The 27,970-nt window shown below is 42.6% G+C and overlaps 4 protein-coding genes across 6 annotated transcripts in view; 3 read left to right on the top strand and 1 right to left on the bottom strand.

The window, feature by feature from the left end:
• Positions 1-728: 728 nt before the first annotated feature.
• Positions 729-9,737, top strand: LOC311038598 (cation-dependent mannose-6-phosphate receptor-like; the record flags this gene model as incomplete). Its single annotated transcript, XM_084048170.1, has 4 exons — positions 729-811; positions 7,578-7,745; positions 9,050-9,162; positions 9,576-9,737. Exons 2-4 carry the CDS (start codon positions 7,598-7,600, stop codon positions 9,735-9,737), a joined length of 423 nt encoding a protein of 140 aa, XP_083904296.1. The 5' UTR covers positions 729-811; positions 7,578-7,597.
• A 2,473-nt stretch (positions 9,738-12,210) lies between these two features.
• lsm5 (LSM5 homolog, U6 small nuclear RNA and mRNA degradation associated) lies at positions 12,211-16,646 on the top strand. The gene is made up of 5 exons (XM_084048319.1): positions 12,211-12,276; positions 14,045-14,140; positions 15,234-15,261; positions 15,354-15,426; positions 16,410-16,646. Exons 1-5 carry the CDS (start codon positions 12,228-12,230, stop codon positions 16,440-16,442), a joined length of 279 nt encoding a protein of 92 aa, XP_083904445.1. The 5' UTR covers positions 12,211-12,227; the 3' UTR covers positions 16,443-16,646.
• A 1,456-nt stretch (positions 16,647-18,102) lies between these two features.
• On the bottom strand, positions 18,103-26,740 carry psme2 (proteasome activator subunit 2). Of its 2 annotated transcripts, none has more exons than XM_084048420.1 (12): positions 26,699-26,740; positions 25,740-25,812; positions 23,598-23,630; positions 23,430-23,492; positions 22,794-22,880; positions 21,780-21,825; positions 21,164-21,261; positions 20,306-20,374; positions 20,088-20,155; positions 19,840-19,894; positions 19,662-19,748; positions 18,103-18,391 (listed from the first exon to the last, which is right to left on the bottom strand). In XM_084048420.1, the coding sequence occupies exons 2-12, from the start codon at positions 25,785-25,787 to the stop codon at positions 18,311-18,313; spliced, it is 735 nt and encodes a 244-aa protein (XP_083904546.1). In that variant the 5' UTR covers positions 25,788-25,812; positions 26,699-26,740; the 3' UTR covers positions 18,103-18,310. The 2 variants fall into 2 exon arrangements, with proteins under 2 accessions (XP_083904546.1, XP_083904547.1); XM_084048421.1 differs by lacking the exon at positions 26,699-26,740 and adding an exon at positions 25,930-25,997.
• A 489-nt stretch (positions 26,741-27,229) lies between these two features.
• The window catches only part of LOC311038883 (E3 ubiquitin-protein ligase RNF31-like), a 29,230-nt gene continuing 28,489 nt past the window's right edge, over positions 27,230-27,970 (top strand). For both annotated transcript variants that reach the window (XM_084048507.1, XM_084048508.1), the window contains exon 1: positions 27,230-27,422. The gene's annotated coding sequence lies outside the window, so the exon portion shown is untranslated. The remainder of the gene's footprint in view (positions 27,423-27,970) is intronic.

The raw sequence follows: 27,970 nt of genomic DNA on the forward strand, positions 1-27,970 counted from the left end.
AGCCAACATGCACAATATCAGCACCCTGACTCTGTTTGACCAGAATGGAACAGAGCCTTCATTAGTATCATTGGTAACACCTGTGAATGTCTTCATAATATGGCTGTTGTGAATAGAGCCTATTACCAGTGTAACAGAGTCGTTCGCTACCTCAGCCTGATGGCCTGAAAATCGAATATCTCCCCCGAGCAATAGGGATTTCCCTTTTTCCACGTGGGAGACCCGGGTTCGAATCCCGGGCGTTACAGCAGCACACTACTCATCGTGATGTATTAATCATTTGTTATTACGGTTGTTTTCATGACGTTGCTTCTTTTTGCATCTAAAGTGAACTCTACAAAACTAAGTGGTTACACCTTTTCACTATATTTGAGATGTTTTTAATTGTTTGGATAACGTCATGCCCAAAATAGGGACACCAGGGTTAAAGTGGTTAATTATGTAAATTATTGGAAGTCTGGAGTTCTCTGCTGTTGCCACCGGACCCGACTCCGGATAAGCGGGTGAAGATGGATGGATGGATGGACAGACATAAAATGCAATAAATGGGGATTGTTGTAAATGTGTCTGACTCTCTATTGTAGGATAATAACTGAAAGTCTCCTACTGTACATGTCTTTTTTTTTGTGTTCCTCATTTTACTAACATGCAGAATGGCTGTACTGCTGCTGAGCCTGGCAGTTCACGTGGTGCTGCTGAGCGGTGGAGGACATGCCACTGCCGTCACCGACAACTGCAAACTGTCCGTTGACACTCCGGACTCATTTGAACGCAAAGTCCTCAGTCGGCTAGAGCCACTTACCAAACAGAAGTAAGAACTAGAGGTTACGTTGGTAACCCCGGTTCTTTTAGTTCTGGAGTGAGACACTCACTATGGGAAACGGCGCCTTCTGGCGATGCAACAGAGCTACACAATACGCTCCCGGGGCCCATTCATTGGGCTAGAGGGTATGTCACGTGACCGGCTGTCCCTTCCTCCTTCCGGAAGGACATATAAGGCCCGGTCGTGACGTAGTACATCCTCTTACCACAGGTCCTCTGTTCGCAGTGGCGAAACAAAGGGGTGTTTGGTGAGTGTCTCACTCCAGAACTAAAAGAACCGGGGTTACCTACGTAACCTCTAGTTCTTCTTCGTTCTTTCGTGAGACACTCACTATGGGATCTATAAACCCCCCGGAAGTGTTAAAAACACCCAATCCCTGAAAAACCGCACATGCCCCCTCCAGTACAGGGGCCCGCACACGGCGGGGCCCCATCCTCCGGGGGCGTCCAGACCCACCGGGCCTGGACGCGGCACAAGGGATGAGATAAAAGAGACCCTGACAGACCGAAGTCTGCCCTATTCAGTTAATAGAAGACAAGGTCCGTCACCGAATAACCCTATTACAAGGGAACAGGGCCCCCTGCTCCCGAGGACCAACCGATCGTTAGCCCCACGGGATCACATCAGGAGGAGAAAAGCACCTCAAGTAGATGAGGCTGCCACGCCCAGGACTGCGTGTGCCACCGAGGAAGCCGCCACGTCCAGGCTGTAGAAAGCTGCACAGGCCGAAGGAGACGACCAGTTAGCGGTCGTGCAAATCTCCTGGACCGAAGCCCCCCTAGAGAGGGCCCAGGAAGCAGCCACTCCCTCAGTCCAACAGGAACTGGGGCCCCACTGCTAGCATAGTCGAGCCCAATGGCCTCAACTATCCACCCGGAAAGCGTCGGCTTAGCGACCACGTTCCGCTGGTCACCTCGGCCGTAGGAGACAAACAGTTGTGTTGACGACCTACTGGCCGCCGTCATCTGACAGTAGAGCTTCAAAGGCCCTCACTGGACAGAGACAATGTAACCGTTCATCCTCCGCCGAAGCGAAAGGAGGTGGACGAGACGCTACCAACTCGACCGGAGCCGGTGCCACCACCCCGGTCCTGGTAACGAACGCCAGGTTCAGTTTCAGCAGAACGGTTTTCTGCCATCACCAGAAAACCTCAAGCACTCCGACCTCACCGAGAGTGAATGCAGGTCACTGACCCTCTTAGCCGTAGACAGGGCCACCAGGAGGACCGTCTTAAGACTAACCGTTTTGAGGCTCACAGCCTCGAGGGGCTCAAAAGGAGGGAGGCAGAGTGCATTCAACACCACCGCCAAATCCCAGGCCGGAAACAGAGGCCTGTTAGTCGGCCTGGCCCGTCTGGCGCCGCCCATGAAAACGCCGCACCAGGGGATGCTTGCCAACCGTCCCGCCCTCGAAACGTTCGTGGCAGGCGGAAATGGCCCCCAAGTACACCTTGACCGTCGAGAAGGTCAAGCTCTGAGAGCCTGACCCTCTCCAAAGTTGGGCGGATCAGTTCCAGCGGCGGGAATGCATACAGCAGTTCCCTCTGCCCGCTGTGAGCCAACGCATCTAGCCTCAACGAGAGGTCCGCTGCCTCCACCGAGAAAAAGCGAGAGCACTTCGCGTTCTCTGCTGAGGCAAACAAATCGACCTGCGGTCGGCCGACCCCGGTCCAGATCAGGTTCGCTATTTTCGGATTGAGTGACCAATCCGAGTACCAAAGCCTTCCCCTGGACAGCAGAACCGCTCCGCCGTTCTGGAGGCCTGGGACGTGGACTGCACAGACTGACAGCAGGTGCGAGTCGCACCACATCGTCAGCTCGCGGGCCAGGTTGTCCAACACTCGGGAGCCTAAGCCTCCCTGCTTGTTGGCGTAGCACATGGTCGTATTGTTGTCCGTCCTGACCAGGACATGGCAACCGCTGATGCGTGCCTCGAAAAGCTTGAGTGCGAGAAACACCGCCATCAGCTCCAGGTAGTCGATGTGGGCCAATCGTAGACTGGGGTCCCACACCCCCCTGGCTGCACGGCCCTTGTGAACGGCGCCCCAGCCCGTCAGGCTGGCGTCCGCCGTGACAACCTTCCGTGAGATCACAGCACCTACCCTGACGCTTTCTGACAGAAAGGTGCGCGTGACCACAGCCTGAGTAAATCCATGCAAGTGGAGACACCAGACCTTGTCAAGGCTCCATGGTAGGCGGGATCCTGAGAGCCCGCATCCACCCTTGAAAAGGTCCCAAAATAGCCTACTTAGGCGGATCAGGTGTATGGCCGAAGTCATGAGACCTGCCACCTGCATGCACAGCCTGTAAGTGACTTTCTTTCCTACGCGGAAAGACCTCACACAGGACAGGAAGCCGTCTATCCACTCCTGAGACAGACGTGCTGCGAGCGTGGTCGAGTCCAGTGAGAACCCTATAAGGGAGGTCTGCTGAGACGGAACCAAAACGCTCCTTTTGGAAATCGACGGTGAAATCCCAACAGTAAGCGTCCCTCAGGGCTATGTTGGTCCACCTGTCCCCCTGATAAAACGTGCGCAGGAGCGCCACGGTCATCAGCATACGAAACCTGAATTTCGTAAGAGACTTGTTGAGACCCCTTAATCCAGAATGGGTCGCATATCCTCCCCCCTCCTTTTTTGACCAGAAAACATACAAAAACCAGTTGCACCTAAACTGAAAAAAACGGTGTTACCTCTAGGTTCCAATTCGTAGACAGTTTTCTAAAGACGCCCTTGCTCAGTAGAGAGAGGCCCTCTCTCCCAGAGACATGGCTGCATTACCTCTCCGCATGAGAGAAACAATATTGTGTCTGACATAGGAGGTATGTAAAGTTACGTGGAAAACCACGTTGTTGTCCAGGGGAGCTGACCGGTACAACCACAGTGTGTTACTGCTGTACTGAGCCTGACCAGTACAAAACAGTGTAACACTGACGTACCCGCTGCATTTAAGCAACACTGTGTTGTTGTGAGCGAGGCTATTTAGCCGCTAAGTGAAAACAACAGTAGCCTGACTGGGGGCATAGAAGCATAGAAGCTATCCAAGCTAGTCAAAGGCTGACTCACCATGAGCGAGGAGACGTTGGAAACCATTTCCAAGGGGATCGGTGACGACGTCACGTGATCCAGCGGGTCTGCACGCGCGGTGTCCGTTAGAGGTCGTAGAATAGTAGCGGTGGTAGAAAGCCACCGCGGTGTCGTCTCAGCGGGGCTGGCTATGCGCTGCACTAAAAGAAACCACACTGCTATGTGTCGTTGCGAGTGAGGGCAGTTAGCTGCTAAGTGAAACCTGGGAGAACAAAACCTTGTCCGACAGGGGAGGTTTCACGGTGAATTGTCGTCTGTAACCCTTCTGTATGGTGCGAAAACACCCAAGGAGACGGGTTGCAAGCTCCCCATTGCGTCATTCGCCCCATAGACCGTTTGGTTGTTACCAAGGGAACCAGTGACGTCGTTGTCTGATCAAGCGGGCCCGTACAATGGTGCCTGCTGGACAGTATAGGCGTTAAGACTAACTGGGGAATTCGGGAAAGTCACGTGACCGTGCACGAGATTCCACCCTGACGTCAAAAACCCCGTCTAACCTGCTCGTCGCCATCCTTGGCTGTCGAGTTAGAGATGATAGTCGGGCCCTCTCCCTCGGTGGAGGCGTTCTGTCGTCCTCCAGAGGCGAGGGGGGCACAGTACACAGAGGGTTAAACACGTTCGGTTCTTTCTTATTAGCGTCCTTGCTTAGGAGAGAGAGAACCTCTTTTCTCAAAGTCAGCGCCGCTCCGCCCGTCGCATGGAAGAACAAACCTTGTTCGACATGGGAGGTTTTGTGGAGAAAAGTATCTTGTAACCCCTCCGTATGGTGCGGAGACGGGTTGCAAGCTTTCCACTGTGTTAACCAGCGAGCGGGAGGGTGGGGGGGGGGGCCTGCTGGCGTCACTCGTCCCACTAACCGTTTGGTCGTTGCCATGGAAACTAGTGACGTGGCCGATCGCTCTGGTGTGACCATGCTTATGGTGCTCACTAGAGACAGTGTAGGCGTTACCTGACTGACTGGGGAATTCGAGGAAGTCATGTGACTCCGCACGCGGTACCTCCCCGACGTCAACCTCCGGTCGGAAATGGTTGTAGTCAACACCCGGTAGGAAATGGTTGCAGTCAACCCGCCTAACTTCCGTGCGGCCATCTTGTGAAACCCCTTCACTAGTGGCGTTTTGGCGCCCTCTCCCGGATGGGAGATATGGGTGATAAAAACCGACGTGACTCCTGTGCCAAGGTGCAAGGACGCCCTCTGGCGGACAGAGGTGATACTGGTTTCATTACCTGCACTGGTGTTATTAAATTTAGTGAAGCAAACACATTGGCATAATGGCGATCATTATATAAGAATAATGGAGATACGCATTATACTTAGTATCCCTTCAGTGTTTGGGAAGCCGAGAAACCGGCTCCTTCTCAATCACTGTGGGCTTATTTCAGATAGTGTCTGAACCATGCAGGGTGTGGTGAAAAAGACAACCATAATAGCACAATGACAAGCAATAAAAACAATATATTGACACAGTGAAAGGCATTATATCGTGTCCCAACCGTATTTGGAAAGCCGAGTACCGGCCCCTTTTCCAAGTACCTTTGGGTTCATTTCAACAGGGTTTGAAAAGTGCCAGGTGTCTCAAGTGTAACAGACATATTGGCACAATGACAAGCATTATGTACCACAATATATATTGACACTGATAGGCATTATATCTTTCATCCGGCAGTGTTAGGAGGACGAGCACCGATCCTTTATCTAGCATTGCGGACTCATATCGACAGGGTTTGAATAATGCAAGGTGTGGCAAGTGTAACAGACATACTGGCACAATGACAAGCATTATATACCACAATATATATTGACACTGATAGGCATTATATGTTGTATCCGGCAGTGTTAGGAGGACGAGCACCGATCCTTTATCTAGCATTGCGGACTCATATCGACAGGGTTTGAATAATGCAAGGTGTGGCAAGTGTAACAGACATACTGGCACAATGACAAGCATTTTTATATACTACAATATATTGACACTGATAGGCATTATATGTTGTATCCTGCAATGTTAGGGGGACGAGCACCGATCCTTTTCCTAGCATTGTGGACTCACATCGACAGGGTCTGAATAATGCAAAGGTTTGGTTCTTTGTAACAAATTTATTGGCACAAAAAACAGGCATTATATTTCGTACCGACCTCACAGAATGTGCGAAAAATACCCTCTTTCTCTTGGGGGGAAGAGGGGGAGAGAGCCTGGCTACCGTGGTGCTGTGGGGGCAGAGGGCCGGCCCCATAGCGGCGGTGGCTGGTCGTAGTTTACCGCGGCCCTGTGAGAGGCTAGCTCCGCTTCTCCACAGGGCCCGAGGCGGGAGGTGGTGGTAGTGGGGTTCCAGTGGGGTGCTGCGAGCGTTGAGGGCCACCGCTCGTGGCAGCTGGGGTTGGGGTGGGGAGGCGCTGTGGGAGTGTCGCTGTGGTGCTAGGCGAGCACCGCTAGCACCTTCGGCGTTCCCCGTACAGGCCCTGGCCTGGCCGTAGCGAGCTCGTAGGAACCTTTCCGAGTCCCGAAAAGAGTTCTGCAAAGGGACACGGGGTCGGTGAGCGCATTAAACGCATGGGCTACGCCGAGGCAGGCAAACATAAACATGTGGGTCGTCTCAGGTGAAGGTGGCCGAGCAGTCGGGGAGCCCGCACTGTCTCGGTGGCAGAGGGCCCCATAGAAAGGTACGCCTTTGGAGGAGGCCATCGTGTGGTGAAAGAATGCTAAGCTAACGGCTCTATGCGGGGAGTTAGCTTAGGGAGGGGTGCTGGACGCTGTGGCTGTAGCCGAGCAGCTAAGCTAGTTAGCAACTAGCGGCTAAGGGGCTAGTTGGCAGCTAAAGGTGGCTAGCAGCCAGCTCACCACGAGGCAGAGAAGTCGTTTTAAGGTCGTTTAATCGATGTCCTTGATGAAAGAGAAAACCCGTGGGTGACTGATCCTAGTCTCCGCTTTTAGGGCTAAAGCTGGTTTCTCGTTCGGGTCCGAAAGTAGAAGATTTAGTCGAAAATAAGTATTTTTCAGTTTTTAAAAGCGTGTAGCCTTGTAACATCTGCGAACAGAGGAACTGAAGAGGAACTGAAGAGGAAGTACTACGTCACGACCGGGCCTTATATGTCCTTCCGGAAGGAAGAAGGGACAGCCGGTCACGTGACATACCCTCTAGCCTAATGAATGGGCCCCGGGAGCGTATTGTGTAGCTTTGTTGCATCCCAGAAGGCGCTGTTTCCCATAGTGAGTGTCTCACGAAAGAACAAAGAAGAACCTGATTCACTGTACTGGCCTGTTTGATATCCGGGCAATTAACCACTTAAGCCCTATATACTTCACACAACAAATAGCAAAAAAGTAGCCAATCTATACTGCCCTGCCAAGGTAAAGAGCAGTAACTACGAAATCAAAAATCACTGAAAAATGGGTTTAAAAGTGATTCAACTGGTCAGCCAAATGAGACGTCGGCATATAAGTGATATTACACTAATTGTGCATCTGTTCTTGAGGTAATTGTTTATCCCCCAAAATCACAAAGGCTAATTTGACCTTTGGGATACACAAATAAGTCGGCGTGTCCAAAAACGTAGTTACTGCTCTTTACCTTGGCAGGGCAGTATAAGCTTACAAGGTCTTTCGATGCGACACGTTTTGACATATGGATGTTTTACGTATTAAACAGGCTTGGTTTTCTGGTTGACAGCTTCACCGTAGAAGAGACGGATGCTTCCAAAGAGGGCTACACCTTCACACTGCAGATATGTGGTGATGCAGGGGGCGTCCCAGGAGCTGGGGTTATTCAGGTGGACAAAGGAAAGAAGAAGACAACCGATAGTTGGCTCATATTATTCAACGCAGGCCATTGGCGGAAGTAAGTATTTTCCAAATGATAAAATTCTGATTTATGTTATTGTCATTTGATGTTCCTTTATGTTGTATGTCATTCTCTGGTTTTAAAGGACAACATAGTTTTTTTTTACAACAAGGGCTATTTTATTAGTTTGTAATGATAATAATTAAAAGATGATTGTTAATTTTGTATTCATCGTGATAGCATTGGGGTAATTGGTAAGAATGTTTTTTTTTTTTTCAAACAATAAGCCGGCTATTTTTGTCTCCCCGAATTTTTCACATCGGTCTGTTATAGCGCCACCAGGAGGCCGATTTTTGCAAAACACTTTTTTTAATATTACTCCTACTGATTTGTCCAAACATCACAGAAATTGGTACACATTATCTCTATAGTCAAGTGATCAAGACAGATCTGTCAGATTTTTCATATTCCATCCTTATTGGCTAAGATTGGGTTCCAAAGTTTGCAGGAGTGGCCCGTGTTGCACAAAATGCCTAAAATCATGAACGCAGCGTCCGATTGCTGCTTTGCACGTATATCCCCACTAGGCCAAGGAAGAAATGCCACAGAATCCAGAGAAAAAATATGTTGATTGTATGACCTACAAGAGTTCAAGGCAAAAAGATCTGCCTGTTATAGCGCCACCATGAGGCTGATTTCTTCCTTGGCCTTGTGGGTATGTGCGTACAAAGTTTCACTGCAATCAGACGCTGCGTTCATGATCTGAGGCATTTTGTACAAAACGGGCCACTCCTGCAAATCTTAGCCAATCAGGATGGAATATGAAAAATCCAACAGATCAGCCTTCATCACATGACTATAGAGATAATGTGTACTGATTTGCGTGATGTTTGGACAAAATTTGTTGGAGTAATATAAAAAAAAATGTTTTACAAAGATTGGCCTCCTGGTGGCGTTATAACAGACCGATTTGGGGCAGAGGTTCTGCCCTGACCTCCACGCCTTCGGCCTTGCGGAGACAAAAATAGCCGGCTTACTGTATATATTTTTTAATTGTATCAATTACCCGAATGCCCAGTTAAAAATCGCTATAGTCGGCCCAAGCGAACGTCGCAACGTTCGGCACGGCAACGCGCTTGCTTTAGCTCGCTCGGTGGTGCCTCGCGTGGCTCAAGTTCGCTTGAGACGGCGCGCCTCCGTCGCGGTCCAAAACTATACGGGCAAAAAAAATTGGCCGCAGTTGTTGTAGTCAGAGGCACTTCCGCGTTGGCCACAGAAGGGGGGCGTGGTTATAGCGACATACTGAAGCCTAAACAGCTTGTGCTATAACCACGCCCCCCTTCTGTGGCTGCCCCCTGTAGGTGACTGGGTGATGCTGATCTACAAAAACGGTGACAAATACGGTGAAAACTGTGACAAAGAGCTCAGGAAAGCCATTGTTATGATCTCTTGCAACAGGACTGCGAACCAACCGGTAAGACAGTTGGCGGTTTGACCGACTAAGATTTGTGTGAGAAGAGGAGGGGGGTGGTTTCAGACACATTACGGTTCTCTCGCCTTTTTTTCTTTAAACTGTCCTCTTTAAAATCTATGACTACTTGCATGTCATTCTCCCTCAACCCTCACCTCTCCATACCCATCTCCATTGATGCCTTCCATTTTGTGTGTATTTGATATTCACTGTAGCTTTTTATTTGTACTTTTACTATGTTTATCTTGGTTGTATAAAGCACTTTGGGACCTTTTTTCTTCAAACAAAATCAAGTTTGTTATTATCCTATCCCTCCTCCACTCCATCTCCATGCCCTCTCTCTACCGCTATTAACTTGTCCTCTTTGCACCCCCACCCCTCTCCTACCATCATTTTACCCCCCCCCCCCCCCCCAGGGACCGTTGGAGGTCGTGCTTCAGGAAAGGGACGGGCAACAGGACTGTTTCTACCTGTTTGAGTTGGAATCGGTCGCTGTGTGTCTCAGCAGTCCAGCTGTGGAGTCACATCTCAGCATCGGTTCCATTCTACTCATAATGTGCATAATGGCACTCAGTTAAAACAATATCCAAGCAGCCCCTCTCTACACATTTGAATTCCAGACTTTTACTTTTAACAGAGTATTTCTACATGATGGTGTTGATACTTTTACTTAAGTAAAGATATTGAGTACTTTTTCCACCACATGTGTTTATGAAAATCAGTAGTGGACTGGACCCAAGCTGCATGTTGCTTGGCAACGCAATTCCACTGAGAATGTCACTGTCATGGGTTACAGATCAAACATTGCACAGCTCTTTAACAATATTTAGGTATGCGGCCAAGTGCAAGCCTGGCTCAGGGAGTAGGACGCCCCTGCCATGCAGAGTCCCCAGGCACTTTGGATCTTTAACATCATGTCCTGTGTTTTCGAAATCATCTGTAGACAGAAACTGCAATCACAGATTACATGTTTCTCTAGAGAGATATTAATAATCTTCTTTTGGGGGTGTTGAGTTCGTAATGAAATTGAAAGTTGTCATACTAGTATAATCAAACTAGTTTATATGCCAATTTGAATTTAAATTTGAATGTATTGTAGGGCAGCAGTGTTGTATCTAAGTACATTTACTCAAGTAATGTACTTAAAGGGTCTACACCATGAATTTTAACTTTTTCTTCATTTTTGTGTGTTTTTGGTCTCCCCCACCTCTCTTCTGTTCCAAAAAATACCTGACTTCGAGCATGCAGGCTTTCATAGGCTATCTGTGTTTTTTATGTAAATTGGTCTGAAAACAGTCCGTCAGATTTGTTCCCCCTGCCTACGTCACGTCAGGGAAAAATTCCTCCCGTTTTTCAGTTCCAACCCAAAAAATATATATATAAAAAAAAAAAAAAAAAGAATCTTATTTTTTTCATATTTTTTTTTTTTAGTTTTTAGCGGCGCGAGCGGATCCTGCTCTATACCTGACTTTGTCCGTGTTCACCGTCAACGTTCTGATTGGTCAGACCCGTCAACGTTCCGATTGGTCAGACCCGTCAACGTTCCGATTGGTCAGACCCGTCAACAAAGTGATTGGTCAAGCTTCACGTGACACATGGCTATAAACACATTATAAACACATATCGATGACATAATGTATCAAAGGCGCCGCTACCTTCACACAGGGTGTGATTTTTCCACACAGAACCAGGAGATAACATGCATACAAACTGGCTCAATGGCGCCCCGTGCCAAACAGGACAATGTGGTATTGCAGGTGAAAGTGCTTTATAAGCCAGAGAGAAGTTAGTTGGAATGAGTATATCTGAGGCTTGATTTAGGCTCAAACCTTTTGAAAAACGTTTGAGGGACATAAACAATATGATATTAAATATTATTATTATTTTTTAAATTCATGGTGTAGACCCTTTAAGTACAATTTTGAGGTATTTTTTTTACTTTACTGAAGTATTTCAAATTTTCAGTACTTCTACTCCACTACACCTCAAAGGCAAATATTGTACTTTTGCTCCACTACAATTATTTGAAAACTTGAGTTACTAGTTACTTTGCATATTTTGATTATTATTACAAGACATACATTAACCACTTCAGCCCTATATGCATTTTGGCCGTTTTGAAAATAGCCGATCTACAAGCTCGCAATGCTCTCTTGCAACGTATTGTGAGCTTTTAGATCTGCTATTTTTCCAAAGACTCAAATGTGTTTGTTTAAAACAGCTGATGCCCATAGAGTTATAATCAAAGATTGTTAATATAGGAAGATACACAATCTCAATTGGAGCCACTAGAGGTGAAATAGTACACAAATCCTACAAATGGTCTCCTATTAGGCGTGGTTTGCTACTCCCTGACCCGACACTCTCGCAAGATTTGGGAAGATATCTGAAGAGTCCATCTGCACATTCTGCAGTCTGACGGACGAGACATAGAGGGCCCTGTCCCATATTTTTTTAACTCTATGCTCTGTCCCCATGAGATGTTCTAAAAGCTGATCAACTGAATTATATATGTGAATATAGTACGTAAAATCAATATGGACATATTACAAATTGTCCAAAGGACAAGTGCCCCAAAAAGTTAATGCCAAGCCTTGCTTTATGTATATTATGTCTGGATAAACTGCTATTTTCAAAAGATTTTCATACATTTCATACATTTGAAAACTTGTGAAATGGGACATTCTGCATAATGAGTAGCCTACTTTCTGCTTTTGGTACTTTAAGCACATTTTGATATCAATACTTTTGTACTTTTACTCAAGTCAATTTTGAATTCCGGACCTTTACTTCTAACACAGAATATTTCTCCATTGCAGTATTGATACTTTTACTTAAGTAAAACATTTGAGTACTTTTTCCACCACTGCTTTTTAGGCAGAAAATAAAACATGTCCACCAGACGATTTTTTATTTTATTTACTCCACTGCGCCCTCTACAGGTGAACATTTGTAGGCATCGATCGACGTGTGTATGTCTGATTGCTACTTGGATTGCTCTGGCCTGACTGCCGGCCATTCTTCAATCGATTGATTCGGTCTGTTATTATTCAGAAACCTGAACCAACATGGCGTCAACAGCACCGCCAACAAACCCCTCACAGTTGCTCCCTCTGGGTTCGTATAATAAGACATATTTATTGTTAATATAATATTTGGGGTAACGCGTGACTAGTCGGCATCGAACTGTGGTTGTATTTGGAGGAGATCAGGACGTTGTAGAGATGTAAACGTTCAGGTTTTAGTTTAGTCCTAGCCCTGAACCATGACAGTCATGGCGCTACTTGTTCCTGTTTTTTTGAACATTTTACATGTACATCCAGTACATCTACACGTTCAGATTCCAAATATAAATTGCTGACCCCATAGCCACGAATGTTACAAGTTAAAGCGCAACAAGTCCAAGTACACGTATCCTCCGTATTGTTCAATAAAAAGCTCTTCAATCCCATCGCCGGCCATTTTCTCCGAATTTTCTCTATATACTTTCACGCGCCCCTATCGGATGGGAGGTGTATTGCACTCATGATACATTATTTTTAAAATAATAAATGGCCGCCGATCGGATTAAAATGCTTTTTAGTGAACAATGCGGAAGATACGGGTACTTAGACCCGGGCGCTTTAACTTGTAACACCCGTGGCTTTGGAGTAAGCACTTTATATTTGAAATCTGAACGTGTATTTACATGTATTGGTTGTAAATGTAACATTTTCAAAAAAAACAGGAACAAGTAGAGCCATGACGCTTGTGACAGACGAGCGTCATGTGAACCATGGCTATCTGGCTGCCATGATGCACTACGTTAACGTTACATAGTTACTTTCAGTGGTGGGAAAAAGGTACTCCGATTTTTTACTTAAGTGAAAATATCAATACCGCAATGTAGAAATACTCTGTGAGTAAAAGTCCGCTAATAACATTTTACTTGAGTAAAAGTACAAAAGTTTTGGTGTCAAAATGTACTTAACGTACCAAAAGTAAGATGTACACATTATGCAGAATTTCACAAGTTCAAAATGTATAAAATCTTTTGAAAATAGCAGATCTACAAGCTCACAAAGCTTTTTTTTTATTTCAAGGACCCCCATAACTCTGAGAGTACAAATGGAACCAAATGGACCCGTAAGGGTCATTTGTAAACTCAGAGTTACAGACCCCTAAGAGGCCATTTGGAACCCCCTCAAGGAACCATGAGGGTCCCTGGACCACACTTTGAGACCCACTGGTGTTTCCAGTGAGACAACATGCACAACATCAGCACCCTGACTCTGTTTGACCACAATGGAACAGAGCCTCAATATTAGTATTATTGGTAACACCTGTTAAGGAATAGGCTCTATGCACAGCAGCCATATTATCACTTCCTTCACAGGTGTTACCAATGACACTAATAAGGCTCTGTTCCATTTAGTGTAGCACAGTGGTTTCCACGACCCCCATAACTCTTGAGAGTGTACAAATGGAACCAAATGGACCCTTACGGGTCCATTTGGTTCCATTTGTACACTCTCAGAGTTACACACCCTTAAGGGGCCATTTGGAAGCCCATGAGGGTCCCTGGACCCCAACTTTAGACCCACTGGTGTAGCAGAGTGTTTCCAGTGAGCCAACATGGTAACACCTGTGAATGTCTTCATAATATGGCTGCTGTGAATAGTGGGAATAGAGCCTATTAAGAAAGAAGAGGCCCAATTTCTTTCCAATATGGCTGCTGTGCATAGAGCCTATTACACTAATTGGGTACTCATTATTTTTATATTCCAAGCCTGATGATGAGTCATTGAAGCACATTGCTTTGGTTGTCTTGATTGAAACGTTCAACTTGTCATCATGTCACCTGATCAACCAATTAACCCTTTCATCATCTCGATGTGTTTTTCAGAGCTTGTGGACAAATGCATCGGCTCTCGCATTCACATCGTCATGAAGACGGACAAAGAAATCGTCGGCACCCTGTTGGGTTTCGATGACTTTGTCAGTATCCTTTTCAGATTCTGGTGGTCTTTTGATTTTACACGATGCGGTATCATCATTATGCCAGTGGTTTTCAACATTTTTCATGCCAAGGACCCCTAAATTGATACACATTTGGCCGCGGACCCCCATCTGAAAATGTTTTGTGCCAGAGACCCCCAGAAGCAAAGATTTGAGTTAAAAATGTTCGCTTTAAAAAAAATAACTATTCAAAAATATGCATACATTTTCAAGATTTTTTTAAAAATAGCAGATCTACAAGCTCATAGCGCGGCACTCTGTGCTATGAGCTTGTATATGCTATTTTTGAATAGCCAAAGCTAAGTGGTTAAAATGATTGTGACGCAATGTTAACCGATTTTGCTGGGGACCCCCTGGCACCCCCCCCCCCCAGGACCACTGATTATGCTAATTAAGCCCTGTCCCCACCAATGATTCACAATACAATACAACAATGTGCGTTTTATATGTCATTAAATGTCTCGATGAATTGAATACAAAGGACCACAATGGAAGTGTTATTCTTTTAGTGCCCTCGGCAGATTAGATCTGGCCCCTCTCTATAGAGGATATGCGTGTGACATCATCATCAAACCCGGAAGTTATGCAGGAATGCCTACTGAGTGTCAAAAAAATGCTTTCTGGCCTTGACAACCCATGCATCCAAACAGAAAACTCATATCTGATTGCATTAAACAACATTAAACAATGTTAAACTCATTTTGCATGTTTCTTTGCCACTCGATGTGCCATTCACTTTAAGCATGCGCATATCCTCTATAGAAATTGGATTTCTCTCCTTCCGAAGTTGTGAGGGACCAATCAGGGTCCAGTATGCAAATATGGGGTGGGTTTATCATCATTTTCTTATTTGTCTCTCGGAAATGCAGGTTCCACACAGAGATTCCAGACTAGTATCTACGCAGTGATATTAGTCTGGCCATGCCAGGCTAGCTATTTCTCGCTGCAACGTATTGTAGCGGTTTTGTTGCATCGCAAATCTTTCATGTGGACTGGGCTTTAGTACTGCACTGAATGGAGCTGTTTGGACTTTTGTAGAGACGCATTTCTTTGAGTTCCATAACTTATTATTCCAGACATGGTCCTTGAGGATGTGACAGAATTGTAAGTATGCGTCTGGTTGGATTAAGTCACATTTTGTAAAAGCAACTATATTGTCTTCATAATGAGCTTTTCTTCTTGAACTTGTGTTTTAGTGAACTCACGCCAGAAGGAAGGAGGATAACTAAATTAGATCAGATTCTACTGAACGGCAATAACATCACCATGGTATGTGATTCATATTCAGATATATTTTATATTCATCTTGTTTTTACTTGCCTGTATTTACCGGTAATGAGGATGCTACAGGAATGTATTCAATTTGTGTAAACCGGGTTTTAAATTGATATAGTCAACTTTATAGTAACCACTAATTCCTGATTCAAATTTGTAACTTCATTTTGAAAATAGCCGATCTACAAGCTCACAAAGCATCACAATGTGACTTGTTGTGAGCTTGTAGATCAGCTATTTGAATTGGGGGCTTTTTGGGGCTTTTTATGCCTTTATTTTTTTGTTTAGATAGGGAAAGTAGGCTGACAGGATGTGGACCGTCACACTACGGCCCAGGCCTGATCAGCTATTTTAGAACAATAATGTTCTAAATAGTTACCCTGGTATGTATGACATACCAGGGTAACTAAAGTGGTTAAATGTGCACATTACTTGTACTTAATGAGTATCAGTATTTTATATTAGATGTGCTTTTTGGGCGGCATTAGATCAGGGCTGGGCAACATGGACTAAGTAATTAATTAATTAACAATATTTTTGACTAAATACCTCAATTGTATTTATTTTTTCTCTCAAACATTACGACAAAAGGCGATCTACATGCTCACAATGCATCACATTACAACGCACTTTGAGCTTGTAGATTGCCTATTGTCACTATTTAAATCCTCTCGATTAAATCCAAGAAAAGACTCATTTGCCATATATTGCGATATCCAAAATCGCAGAAGATATAACGATATTAGATATATCAATATATTGCCCAGCCCTACATTAGATTATCATCTAGGTTTAGCTGTCGCGAAATTCATTTAACAATACAGGCCACTCTAATTCAACAGCAACAAAAACATGAATCTTTTTGCATTGTTTAAAGAACATAACGGTAGATAATATGCTGTTGAGCCCTGTGATAATTGTGTGACAAAGTATAAATTAAGGATGAAATGCAATGTTTGTCCTCTTCTTTTGTTTAGCTCATACCTGGAGGAGAAGGTCCTGAGGTGTAGAGGAGGAGCAGCGCTGTGCTCATGTTTTTGTTTTCGGTTGTGGATACACGTCTCATTCCTTACTTTGTTCTCCTTTGTTTTTTATTTGTGGTTTAAAAAGAAATTACTTTTGTATCAGGTTTGCTAATTGAGCATTTGTGTTAATTGTATGCGTAAACCACAATATGAGACTACTTTTTGTTAAGAATAAATCGTGAAGATTGACACAGCCTTACAGTCCCTGCTTCTTTCAAAACGGCACAGATTTTTGTTTTACATTGTATCACATGTAAAAACTATACAATTCAGCTTTCTATTTCATATTTGCACCAATTACTGGACACCAGGGGTGGAAAAAGTTCTCAAATTCTTTACTTAAAGGACGACTTCACCACTTTTCAACCTATCTTCATATAATTAGGTCCTCACTAATGCTCATGATAAAATGATACTTTTTTTTTTCCTACTTGGTCTCTGTCTCATAGGAGGGCTGTGGACAGTCCAGAAACGCGTCTGCCAGTGACATCATCGTTAGGCAGGATTTTTTTTCCAAAAAGATTACAATTTTTGAATTCAGATTTTTATTAAGGCGAGAACAATGGGATCTATTATTGCATTGCAACTTTCCAGGAATACAAAGCCTGCAGTTTCTATTAGCTTGGATTCCCCATCGATGATGTCACTGGTAGACGGGTTTCTGAGACGGACTGATTAGAAAAAAATGGTGCCATTTTATCATGAGCATTAGTGAGGACCTATTATATGAAGATATGTTAAAGTGGTGAAGTCATCCTTTAAGTAAAAGTACCAATACTGCAATATAAAAATCCCTAATTAAAAATGTACTTGAGTAAAAGTACAAAAGTATTGGCATCAAAATGTACTTACAGTACCAAAAGTAAAAGTACTAAATATTTGAAAACAGCTGATCTACAAGCTCAACGCGATGCGTTGTGAGCTTGTGGATGTGCTATTTTCAAGTAGCTAATGTATGTTTCATTATATCATAGTTTATATCTGAAAAGTAACTAAAGTTCTCAAATTGTAGTGGAGTAAAAGTATTGGAAATTGGAAATACCAAGTAAAGTACAAATACCTCAAATGTACTAAGTACAGTGTACAGTGTAAATGCACTTAGTTACTTTCCACCACTGCCGGACACCATATACAAATATCTAAATACAACCTAAAGTATTTCTATTGGCCAGCAGCATTTAGCACATTGAGTGCCAAAAACAGTCCGGACCGTTTTTCATAATCCAAACGAGGAGTGCCAAAAACGGTTATGACCGTTCTTGAAAAAAAATATGAAAAAAAAAGCACCAGGAGATATCATTTTTTCGAAGATTTAGACTCCAATCCACTTCCTGGTTAACTTATGACTTCAAAAGCCTGTATCTCGGCTCCTGTGTACTTTTAGTTTTTTACTATGTATTTTCGACTATTTTCAACTGGCTGCAACTATGGAACGGATTACCTAATGTTTTTCCCCCGATTGTACGAGACCCCTGTGTGTGTAATGAGGGGATCACCGTGAGGACGGTGATCACTGAAAATATTTTGTGACTACTCACTACTTGAAAAAGGTTCAAAAATTGTTAAAAAACTGGCACTCAATGTGCTGTTAGCATAGCACAAGCTGCATGAGTTTGCAACGACAGAATATACTTGACTCCATGTGTATTGATTGGATTGGATGTGTTTATTGTCTTAAACAGATGCAATTTGAAAGGAGAAAAGTGTTATAAGACTGCTTCACACTGGTTTCAGAAAAAAACGGTTGACTGATGTGGTGTATACAGCATGTGTCAGCTGTGACTTGTTTAGTAATGAAGGTTCATCTGTCATAGTTGTACTAACAGGATATGGGACCATCCCCGTCTCCTAGTTCAGTACATGGAGGGCTTCTCTTCTCCTTTCGGATTGGTCACTTTTTCAAGATTCTTATTGATGATGTCATAAAGCTCCGCCTATAGCAAATGAACGAGAACACAAGGTTAACGTGATGACAAGTGAGTTTTTGGCTAACATGGCATTTTCAGTACTTCTGATGGCTGATACTCTTTAACCCATTTAGACCGGGAACGCATCTGTCACTTTTAGATTTCTTTGGGCTATTCAAAAATAGCAGATCTACAAGCTCATAGCGTGGCACCATGTGCCGTGCTATGAGCTTGTAAATCAGCTTTTTCTTTAAAAAATCTTGGAAAATGTGTGCAAATCTTTGAATATATATATTTTTTAAGCAAACATTTGTAAATCAAATCTTTGCTTCTGGGGAAACATGTTGCTATAATATCAGTGGTTATCAAAAATGATATGTATTTGGCCGTGGACCCCCATATCAAAATGTTTTGTTCCAGGGACCTGCAGAAGTTGTAACAGAGTTAAAAATGTATATATTCAAAGATTTTCACAGATTTTCACAATAAAAAACATTTTTGCAGATCTACAAGCTCGTAGCACGGCACTCGGTGCCGCGCTATGAGCTTGTATATCTGCTATTTTTGAATAGCCAAAAAAATCTTAAAAAGACACATGTGTTCCCGGTCTTAAAGGGTTAACAGAGTGACTCAACAAACGATTCCACAAAATAAGCCTAAGTTCAGAGTATAATGCTACAAGCAGCCAATAGAGCAAGGGTTAGAGCCACAGTGATTCATGGACGAAGGAGGCAGAAAAGATATAATTGGAATCTGGTTATTTTTGTTCATAATGATCCTCAAAGATGGAGGCATGGGGGGTGAGTGTGTAACAATATACCACCCTGTTTAACCACTTGAAGGCGATGCAAGTCATAGTTGTTAAAATTCTATTTCGATAGTAATCATTGCTGTATAGAGTGTTCTATTACAGGGGTGACGGGTCTCCCCGTCTCTTTAATAACAGAAAATACATGTTCAGGGAGGTTTCAGGATAAACGAGTAAATTTGGATGTGATGAAACAAAATGGGCAGAAAAAAATGGAACGGGCACACTATACATTAAAAATGAAGGTTGACTAATGGGTTCTTGCTTGATTGGATAAAAGTATTACCCCAAATTGAAAATGTATGTTTATTAACGTGCAGGGGAGATGGGTAGACCCCTATAACTGAATAAACGACAGCAATGATTACTATAACAATTTTGTAATAGTAATAAAAACTAATAAAAATAGTAAAATAATGTGAACCACGTTCAGTTTATATATCAGCTATATTCACAGATCAAAATATGATTACACAAAGTGTAACTTACATAGAAGCCGCGGATGTCCAAGATGATCACTCTCATCTCACAGTAGATGGCTGCATCCTTGTCGTGGACGAGTGAACGATAGTCCATCTGTGGAAGAAAGCGGATCACAAGCGTTGCATTAAGCGGTGTTGAACGTGTGTCGTTACATTTTGGTGGCTACAGAGTCGCCATGTCTTACCACATGAGTTTCTTTGGACGCTTTGGCAACAGCATCTCCTCTCTCTAAGAAGTACCTGAGCAAGAAATGTAAAAATGCTTTTAATAAAAAGGGATAAGAAAATTAGAATATTTTCTTCCAAAAAATGGCAATAGGCCATCTACAAGCTCAGAATGCATCACATTGCAATGCATTATGAGCTTGTAGATTAGCTTTTGTCCCTATTTTTGACCAACAACTGAATGAAACCATTCTGTTCTGAAGCTTACTTGTTTATGTTGACCTGAAAGCCATCCACCTTTGTCTTCACGGCAGTGATCCTCTCCAAGATCTTCTCCTGTGGTCAGAATAAAATCATATGTTAACTGCATCAGACGTCTTGACCAGAGTTATTTTCACTCAATAAGTGAAAGAATAGAGACAATAAGGTTCATGTCCATGTATTCAATAAACCTAAAAGTATTATCTTGAGTCTCTTGAACGTTACCTGGATAGCAACACCAAAGTCATTTCCATCTTCTATCTTTGGGATCAGGTGCTGAATCCAGCATGACACCTAAAATAACATATTCATTAGAAACATTATTGATCCACAAGGGGGATAGAACTGATTAAAATACCATTATTAATGTTCCATTATCAATTTTCAGTCATGTGTATGCACCAGATGGCAAAGTACATGAGTTGAGAACAGGAGAACTGTTGCGCCTTTTCTTTGTCCTTTTGGTGAAGATTAACTGCAGGTGCGGTGGTCTTGAAAAACATAAGGGTAAACTGACAGAAGGAGACCCTTCAGTCCTCCCAGGACCTTCCGTCCTGGGAGGACTGAAACGTTTGCTTTTTAATCCACTGAGAACCGAGCACATTATGGGCATCTCAAAATAAAGAAAAATGTTTTTCTTTAAGTCTTGTTTAAGGAGTTTTTCCTTAACCTCCATGCAGTGAGCGAGTCTCCTTCTGTCAAAGTACATGAGTTAGAATAAAAACACAGCAGGCTAAAAGAGGCAAAGTCTCAAGTCTAGAGAGAGAGTCCAAAGCCTAATTCATACTGTCATATAACAGTGTTGCTCACAAAATTAACACATTTTCAAGTGAAAAACTTGATGCAATCACTTGAAAATGTGTTATTTTCACCAAGCAACACTATAAATGATCTGATACAACAGATTCAGGAGTAGCCATTCTTAGCATGCAGTACTACAATCTAACCACATGATGTCTCTACAGTATCAGTAATTTATACTCCTCGTGTAGAGCTTAAAAATCCCTCCAACCTTGATTGTTTTTAAAGAATAAGATTGAGCACAGACTTCTGTGCCATTGGGGCTCCCGACTTCTTACTTACAGTGATGATGGTCTCTCTTAGTGCAGCGATCTCTGGTTTCACTCTGTCCAGCAACTTCACAATATTTTCATTCCCCTTGATGAAGCCACATTTAGGAGCTGGGCAACAGAGAGAGAGAGGAGAAATTAGTTGTTGAAAAGAAAAAAGCTGTTCAAACACTTTTCACCTTTCTGGCTTTGTGAAATGATTTCCATACAGTGTTTTTCAAGTATTATCATGTGTTGTGTACAGATACACATGGTCTCTGCTATTTGGACTATAAGCTAGTCAAGTGATTTTAATGGTGGGGTCCTGGGACCGTTTTAGTGTAGTCTCCAGCCAAATGAGAGGTTGTTTAATTGTCACCACTATCGATCTATTTCTCATGTATAATGACATTTAGACGATTTAATCTAAACCAAAAACATATGGCCTAATACAAGTTGGTCCATGACAATTATGAACAAGGAGTTTGTTTATACTGTGCCTTGATGTAAACCAAACATCAACCCAACTTTAAAGTGAATGATCCCATTTGTAAAAGCAAGTGTTTGGAGTTTTCTTTTAAACTCGTCGTTGTTGCGTAATCAAACTACACCTGGCCTGACCTCCCACAACGCAAACAGTGACACGTTACCTTTCTTCTTTTTCTTCCCATCTTCATTTTTGTCTGTCTCCATTTCCTGTCAAGATGATAATCCATGAAAAGACAGTCTGGTGCTTAATTTATACTTTGTATGGTGTTGCTTACAGAAAATGTCCGTTCTATAAGCTCACAACGCATTGCGACATGTTGTAAGCTTGTAGATCAGCCGTTTTCAGCCAGTGACACCATCGTACAATACATTATACATCAGGTTTACAATTATGGCTATGGTATTAGTATTTCAAAACATTGAATTTGCGGAATAAAAGCATGTTTTGTAATTATGATAAATTGGGTGGACAATAAACCAAGATCGCCAGCAAACTCCTTGTCTGAATCTCACACCTGTTCATTCAAGTGTTTCTGAGCTAAATATAAGCAACTACATTTCCATGTACTTTTCAAATAGTGAAGTGGGTCATTTCAACTCTAGCATGTGATTACATTACATAATATTGTTGCTGTCGGGTGGAAAACCTCTTGGTAATACTTGTCATTTATAAAACCCACAGTCAGACTTAACCATTTTCACTTTAAAATAAATTCAAAAATGGCAGCTCTACATATTTGCAACGAATCACATCGCAACACCGAAATAGCTTGTAGAGCAGCTATTTTGGCTACTTTTGTGTGTTACTGTAGTAAGATGAAGTACGGCATTAAAGGGCAAGGCCACTTTGGTAGAGGTTTGGGTTGTGTAGTTACCTTGCCATGATGTAACACCAAGGTGGACAAGAAATCATTGTACAGTGAACCATTTGTACCGTTTGTTTTTTTAATACAAATGCCAACTTCCTGTTCATTTTGCTATTTTTATTAGGAAGAAAACCCGGACTGGATCCGCGGATCTTGAAAAAACAGGATATTTAAAAAATGACATATTCTGTATATATGAATGGAAACTATTCTGATTCTGCAAAAAAATAATAATAGTGATTAATATCTCAAATAATTGTGATTAGGCGATTATATAATTGTGATAGGCATACTGGAATCTAGTCTCACCTCTTCCTCTGGAGTAGGAGGGTCTGGGATGGGTATCTCCAGAGGAGCCTGTAGTGATGTCATATCTGTGATGCTGAAAGCATTCTCCTGACAGAGAAAAAAAGAGAGTGATTGTAGTGATAAGACCTGATGAGATGAGGCAGAAACTATGTCTGTTTTTCTAAATAAACTATGTGAGATAAATATAAAGTCATGGTTTATTTCACATGGTGCGATGGAGAGTAAGGGCTCAATTCCAAAATGTTTGTAAATCTATTTGGGGAAAACAAAACAACTCAATTCTATGTTACAGAAGATTCAGTCTTATGTATTATGCATGAACACATGAGCCATAGCTGAATAGCCGAACTATAAGCTCACAACGTGTCGCTATGTGACTCGTTGTGAGCTTGAATATCGGCTAGTTTAGTGTATAGGGAACTAGAAGGGCGCCTGTGAAGTACAGTATATAGGGTTCAAGTGGTTAACCATAATGTTATGCAATGGGTTCCTTTTGTGAGAATGTATGTAAATGGTATCTACTTTTAGAATGAATATGTCTTGTTAAATGGTAGATATCTACTCTGAGAATGAAAATATTTGAATGTTGCCTATGTGTAAAGCTGTATGCAATGAATGAATGTTGAAATCCTTTACTCTCAGCAGGCCATCCAGCAGGACAATCTTCGAGGGGATGTAGTTGGAGAAAAGATTATCTGCCTGCAGCAGGGAGAAGATAAATAAATGCAGTGTTTAGCATAACGCCTGTGAAAATAATAGGCCTTCTGTTTATGCGTCTGATATAATTTCTTCCAAGGCACAAACCTCTTGATATAGCGACTGGCGGAAGTTGTCCACCTGTAGAAAACAAATAAACACATTACATTATAAGTCAGTGGTTCTCAAAGTGGAGTCCGAGGACCCCAAACGATCCATGAATAGGTTCCAGGGGGTCCCCAGCAAAATTAGTTGATATTATCAGAATTAGCCACTTTAACCCTAGTTAGATCGGCTCGATCTACACGCTCACAACACGTAGCACGCACTGTGAACTTGTAGATCTGCTATTTTGAAATACTCTTGAAAATGTGACATTTTTGGAATATATAAAAAAACTAAACATTTTAACAACACAAATCTTGTATTGGGGGGGGGGGGGGGGGTCCCTGGTAGCCTTGGATCAAGACTATCATAGATGTATTTTATCGAGTCTGACTTTTACTTATGCAAATGTCAAGATCGATAAAACACATCTATGATAAGTCTTGATCCAAGGCTAGGTCCCTGGCACAAAATATTTACAGATGGCAAATACATATTAATGTGGGGGTCCTTGACATTAAAAAGTTTGAGAACCACTGGTAGTCATAATATAAGTCAGTGCTTCTTAAACTTTTTCATGTCAAGGACCCATAAATTGATATCTATTATTTGGCTGCGGACGCCATCTGAAAATGTTTTGTGCCAGGGACCCCCAGGAGCGAAGATACAAGTTAAAAATGTTCGCTTTTAAAAAATGCATATGCAAAGATTTGCACAAATATTCACGATTTTTCAAAAATCTCAATAAGCTTGTAAATCTGCTATTTTTGAATAGCCAAAGTATAAAATATGGTTAAAGTAGTTCAAATGATTGTGACACTGCACTAACTAATTTGGGGTCCCCGGACCCCACTTTGAGAACCAATGCTATAAGTCAGGGGTTTACAACCAGTGGTCCAGGGACCACCTGTGGTCCTTGAGGGGGTTCCAGGGGGTCCCCAACCAAATTAATAGTTAGCAACCAAATTGACCCTTATTTGTCTGTAACTCTGAGAGTGTACTCATAGTTAAATTAACACTGATAATGGTGATACAGTGTAGATTGGGACCCCCAAGAAATTTAAATGGTTGAGTCCCTGGCATATCTTTTCAAATTGGGGGTCCCTGGGCTAATATTTGTCAATTTGGGGGTCCTTGATGCGAAAAAAGGTTGAAAACCACTGCTATAAGTGACACACATCAACATTCAGGATCATGATAAGTCCCTTATCATGCAGGGTCAGGAGGGCAGTTTAGTAATATGACCTACTTTCGATTGTAGAAGGAAAGGGGCTTCCCATCATAAACCTTACCTCACTCACACACCGTCGTAAGCTGGTGAGTAGCTCTGGTCGAAGAGCAAGTGTTGCTTGCCGAGAGGAACATAATCTACAAGCTATTAGCCTTGGATCCTATTGTATCGAGTCTGACTTTTACTTTCGTATATTGGGCTTCACGCCACGTCACTGGACATCCGTGCGGAAAGCCCGTACTTCTCCGTACATGTGCAGAATAATTCATATAAAGTGCTGACCCTGTAGTCCCGGGTGTTATCTCGACATTCGGAACCCGTGTTTACTGTATTAGACCGTATTTTTCAATAGATATGCGTTTTAATCCCGTCTGTGTCGGATTCTGTCGATAGTGACGGGGGCGCATCAGGTGAAAGCCGGAATTACACCCAATGTAAACAGGAAGTAAATGAGGGGGGGAATGGCGTTCAGGCACAGACAGGATTAAACACATTTATTGAAAAATACGTACTAACAGAGTGCACACAGAAACTCCGAATACCGAGTTAACATTTGGGGCAACCGGGTAAGCACCTTATATTTTGCATTTGTACATGTTCGGACAAATACGGACTTTACTGGTGAAAGTCCAGGGCGCTCTGGGGGGTGCAGCCCAAGACCATCTGCAAATGTCAAAATCGATCAAATACATAATTTGATCTTGATCCAAGGCTATCTACAAGCCATTGAAGCCAACAAACGCATCATTAGTTTATCGCTTGTATAATGTGTCCTTCTCAACAAGCGACACCGTCGTACGACGGCTAGACGAAACACCGTGGTTTCGTACGATCACCACGCGATGCATTTTCAAATCATTGAAATCATTTCAACATATTATTATTTACAAATAATACCAACGCGATCGACTTACCTTCACCGCGTTGTCTTTCCGTATCTTCAACACGGCCGCTTTCGACATGGTTATTAATGAGAATTAATCTGATCTGAATGAAGAGAAATCAAACTTTAGTGTCTAATGCTGCTGCAGCCGTTTACTGTTTCCTGATCCGTTTACTTTCGATTCCAGCAGATTAGATTGACATAATAAATAAAGGACACACCTCCCCTTGTCTCTCCTCAAACTTTAGGTTATTTCCAGTCCCACGAGAGAGACGTAGCGGTGAATACAAACAAAGAGTGGTGGAAGGGGAACCGGAACACTCGCCCCAAAACACGCTCGCCCCCAGCGGTTCTTGTATTCTTTGTTTGTTTGTCATTTGTTTTACTGAGGATAACATAAGGTTAGAAATAAGTTTAGGGTTGGGCATAGTTTGACTGAGGTTAAGTTTAGGTATAAAGTTAGGTTTTGGCACTGTATTACTGGGGTTACGTTTAGGAATACAACTTCCGAGGTCGCCGGATTTGCCCCGAGGCGACTGTGTTTTGGGGCGAGCGTTTTTGGTATTCGGTGGAAGTACTCAAAATGTTTTACTTAAGTAAAAGTATCAATACTGCAATGCAGAAATTAAGTCCGGAATTCATTCAAATGTACTCGAGTAAAAAACTACAAAAGTAAAAGTACTCATTATGCCAATGTCATTCCAAAAGTATTATATAACAATATATATAACATATATATATAACAATCTTTTGAAAATAGCCAAAGTAAAGTGGTAATGTTTTGTAATAATAATAAAAATCTGCAAAGTAACTAGTAAAAATTGTTGTACATGTACTTTACTTTACACCACGCTGTTTGTAACAAACATTATTATTTTCAAAGAGAATGAACTTGATGAAAGCACACAAATAATGCAAGAAGCGGATCATCCATTTGCAAGAAAGAACTAAAGTGACTTTAAATAAAAAAAATTACCAGTATAAAATTACCTCATAAAATGTCATCAACACAAACTCCCCGACAGCACAGACAGTGTGCGTTAAAAAAAAACAGACAGCGCGCGTGCGTGTTGTGCGTGATAAACCGCCCCGCCCCCGTGGCGCGACGTCATCTTAACTCCTCCTCTCACGTCCATTGGCAACATCGTAGCCAGTGTTGCCATGTCGGGCTTATTATAAGCGACTTTGGGCTTATTCTTCTGTAAAGTTGCTTGTAAAAATCTTGTTTTCTTGCTTATTTAGGCTTCTTTCCAAAAATGTAATTATTATTTCAACCAGTGGCTCTCAAATATATTTTTTATAAATGTACAAGGGAGCATTTGTTGTTAGAAATATTATATTCCACATTGTATTGCAATACTTTTTGAAAATATCTGATTTGCTATTTTCAAATAGCCAACGCATATATCTTTATAAAGTGCTCATGTGGCTTAAAGTTGCTTCTTTGGGGGCTTGTTTTCCCAGACCCCGGTTGCTTAGTTCTCTCACAAAACCTGGCAACAATACACTGTACGTTTACAACTGGAGTTCCGTGTTCAATAACTGTATGTGTGTGGTAGGCTGTGTGTGTGTGTGTGTGTGTGCTTTAACTTAAAGTTAACATTGTGTCTATGTGTTGACAACAACATCAAACACATGGAATGGAAACACACAGAAACAAGTGTCTCACAGTGAACTGAAAGCTTGAGGACCAGAGAACCTGCTTTAACAGCAAGTATGTCTTTCTACTTTGTGTTGTTGTGTCTGACTGTTGGTCTTATGCTTAGTATAAAACAACACAGTGTTGTAGTACGACTTCTGTCGCTTGTGTAGATCAGTTAGATCAGAACAGATTGTATGTGACTATGCGTCATCATCCGTTGGGTATTGAGTTTCGTTTTCAACTTTGGCATTTTTGTAAGTCCATATTCTAGGGGAGTCTCTCTCCCCCTCTCTCTCTCTCTCTCTCTCTCTCTCTCTCTCTCTCTCTCTCTCTCTCTATCTCTCTCTCCCCCTCTCCTCTCTCTCTCTATCCCCCTCCTCTCCAGAGAGAGAGAGAGAGAGAGAGAGAGAGAGCAGACTGCCACTTCTAAATTTGTATTAAGTATTTGGGAAAGGTTTTAGTTATCATCTTTGGAGATCATCACCTTGTTTGTTGGTTGACTAAAGGTTCAATTCAATTCAAAGGGCTTTATTGGCATGAGAAAACATACGTTTACATTGCCAAAGCAAAAAGCACAATACAACAATACAGCAATACAATCAAAACAAAAAATGTACATT

Source organism: Gymnoscopelus microlampas, assembly GCF_963454915.1.
Source record: "Gymnoscopelus microlampas genome assembly, chromosome: 22".
Classification (NCBI taxonomy): domain Eukaryota; kingdom Metazoa; phylum Chordata; class Actinopteri; order Myctophiformes; family Myctophidae; genus Gymnoscopelus; species Gymnoscopelus microlampas.

What these genes read in the sequence shown, in the direction of transcription:
- lsm5 (XM_084048319.1), top strand. Translation starts at nt 12,228, where the DNA reads ATGGCGTCAACAGCACCGCCAACAAACCCCTCACAGTTGCTCCCTCTG. An exon ending in GGGTTTCGATGACTTTGTCA is followed by an intron (nt 14,141 to 15,233) that starts GTATCCTTTTCA and finishes TTATTATTCCAG; the next exon opens with ACATGGTCCTTGAGGATGTG. An exon ending in CTTGAGGATGTGACAGAATT is followed by an intron (nt 15,262 to 15,353) that starts GTAAGTATGCGT and finishes CTTGTGTTTTAG; the next exon opens with TGAACTCACGCCAGAAGGAA.
- psme2 (XM_084048420.1), bottom strand. Translation starts at nt 25,787, where the DNA reads ATGTCGAAAGCGGCCGTGTTGAAGATACGGAAAGACAACGCGGTGAAG. An exon ending in TGCTGGATGGCCTGCTGAGA is followed by an intron (nt 22,881 to 23,429) that starts GTAAAGGATTTC and finishes TTTCTCTGTCAG; the next exon opens with GAGAATGCTTTCAGCATCAC. An exon ending in CGTCCAAAGAAACTCATGTG is followed by an intron (nt 19,749 to 19,839) that starts GTAAGACATGGC and finishes TTTCTTCCACAG; the next exon opens with ATGGACTATCGTTCACTCGT.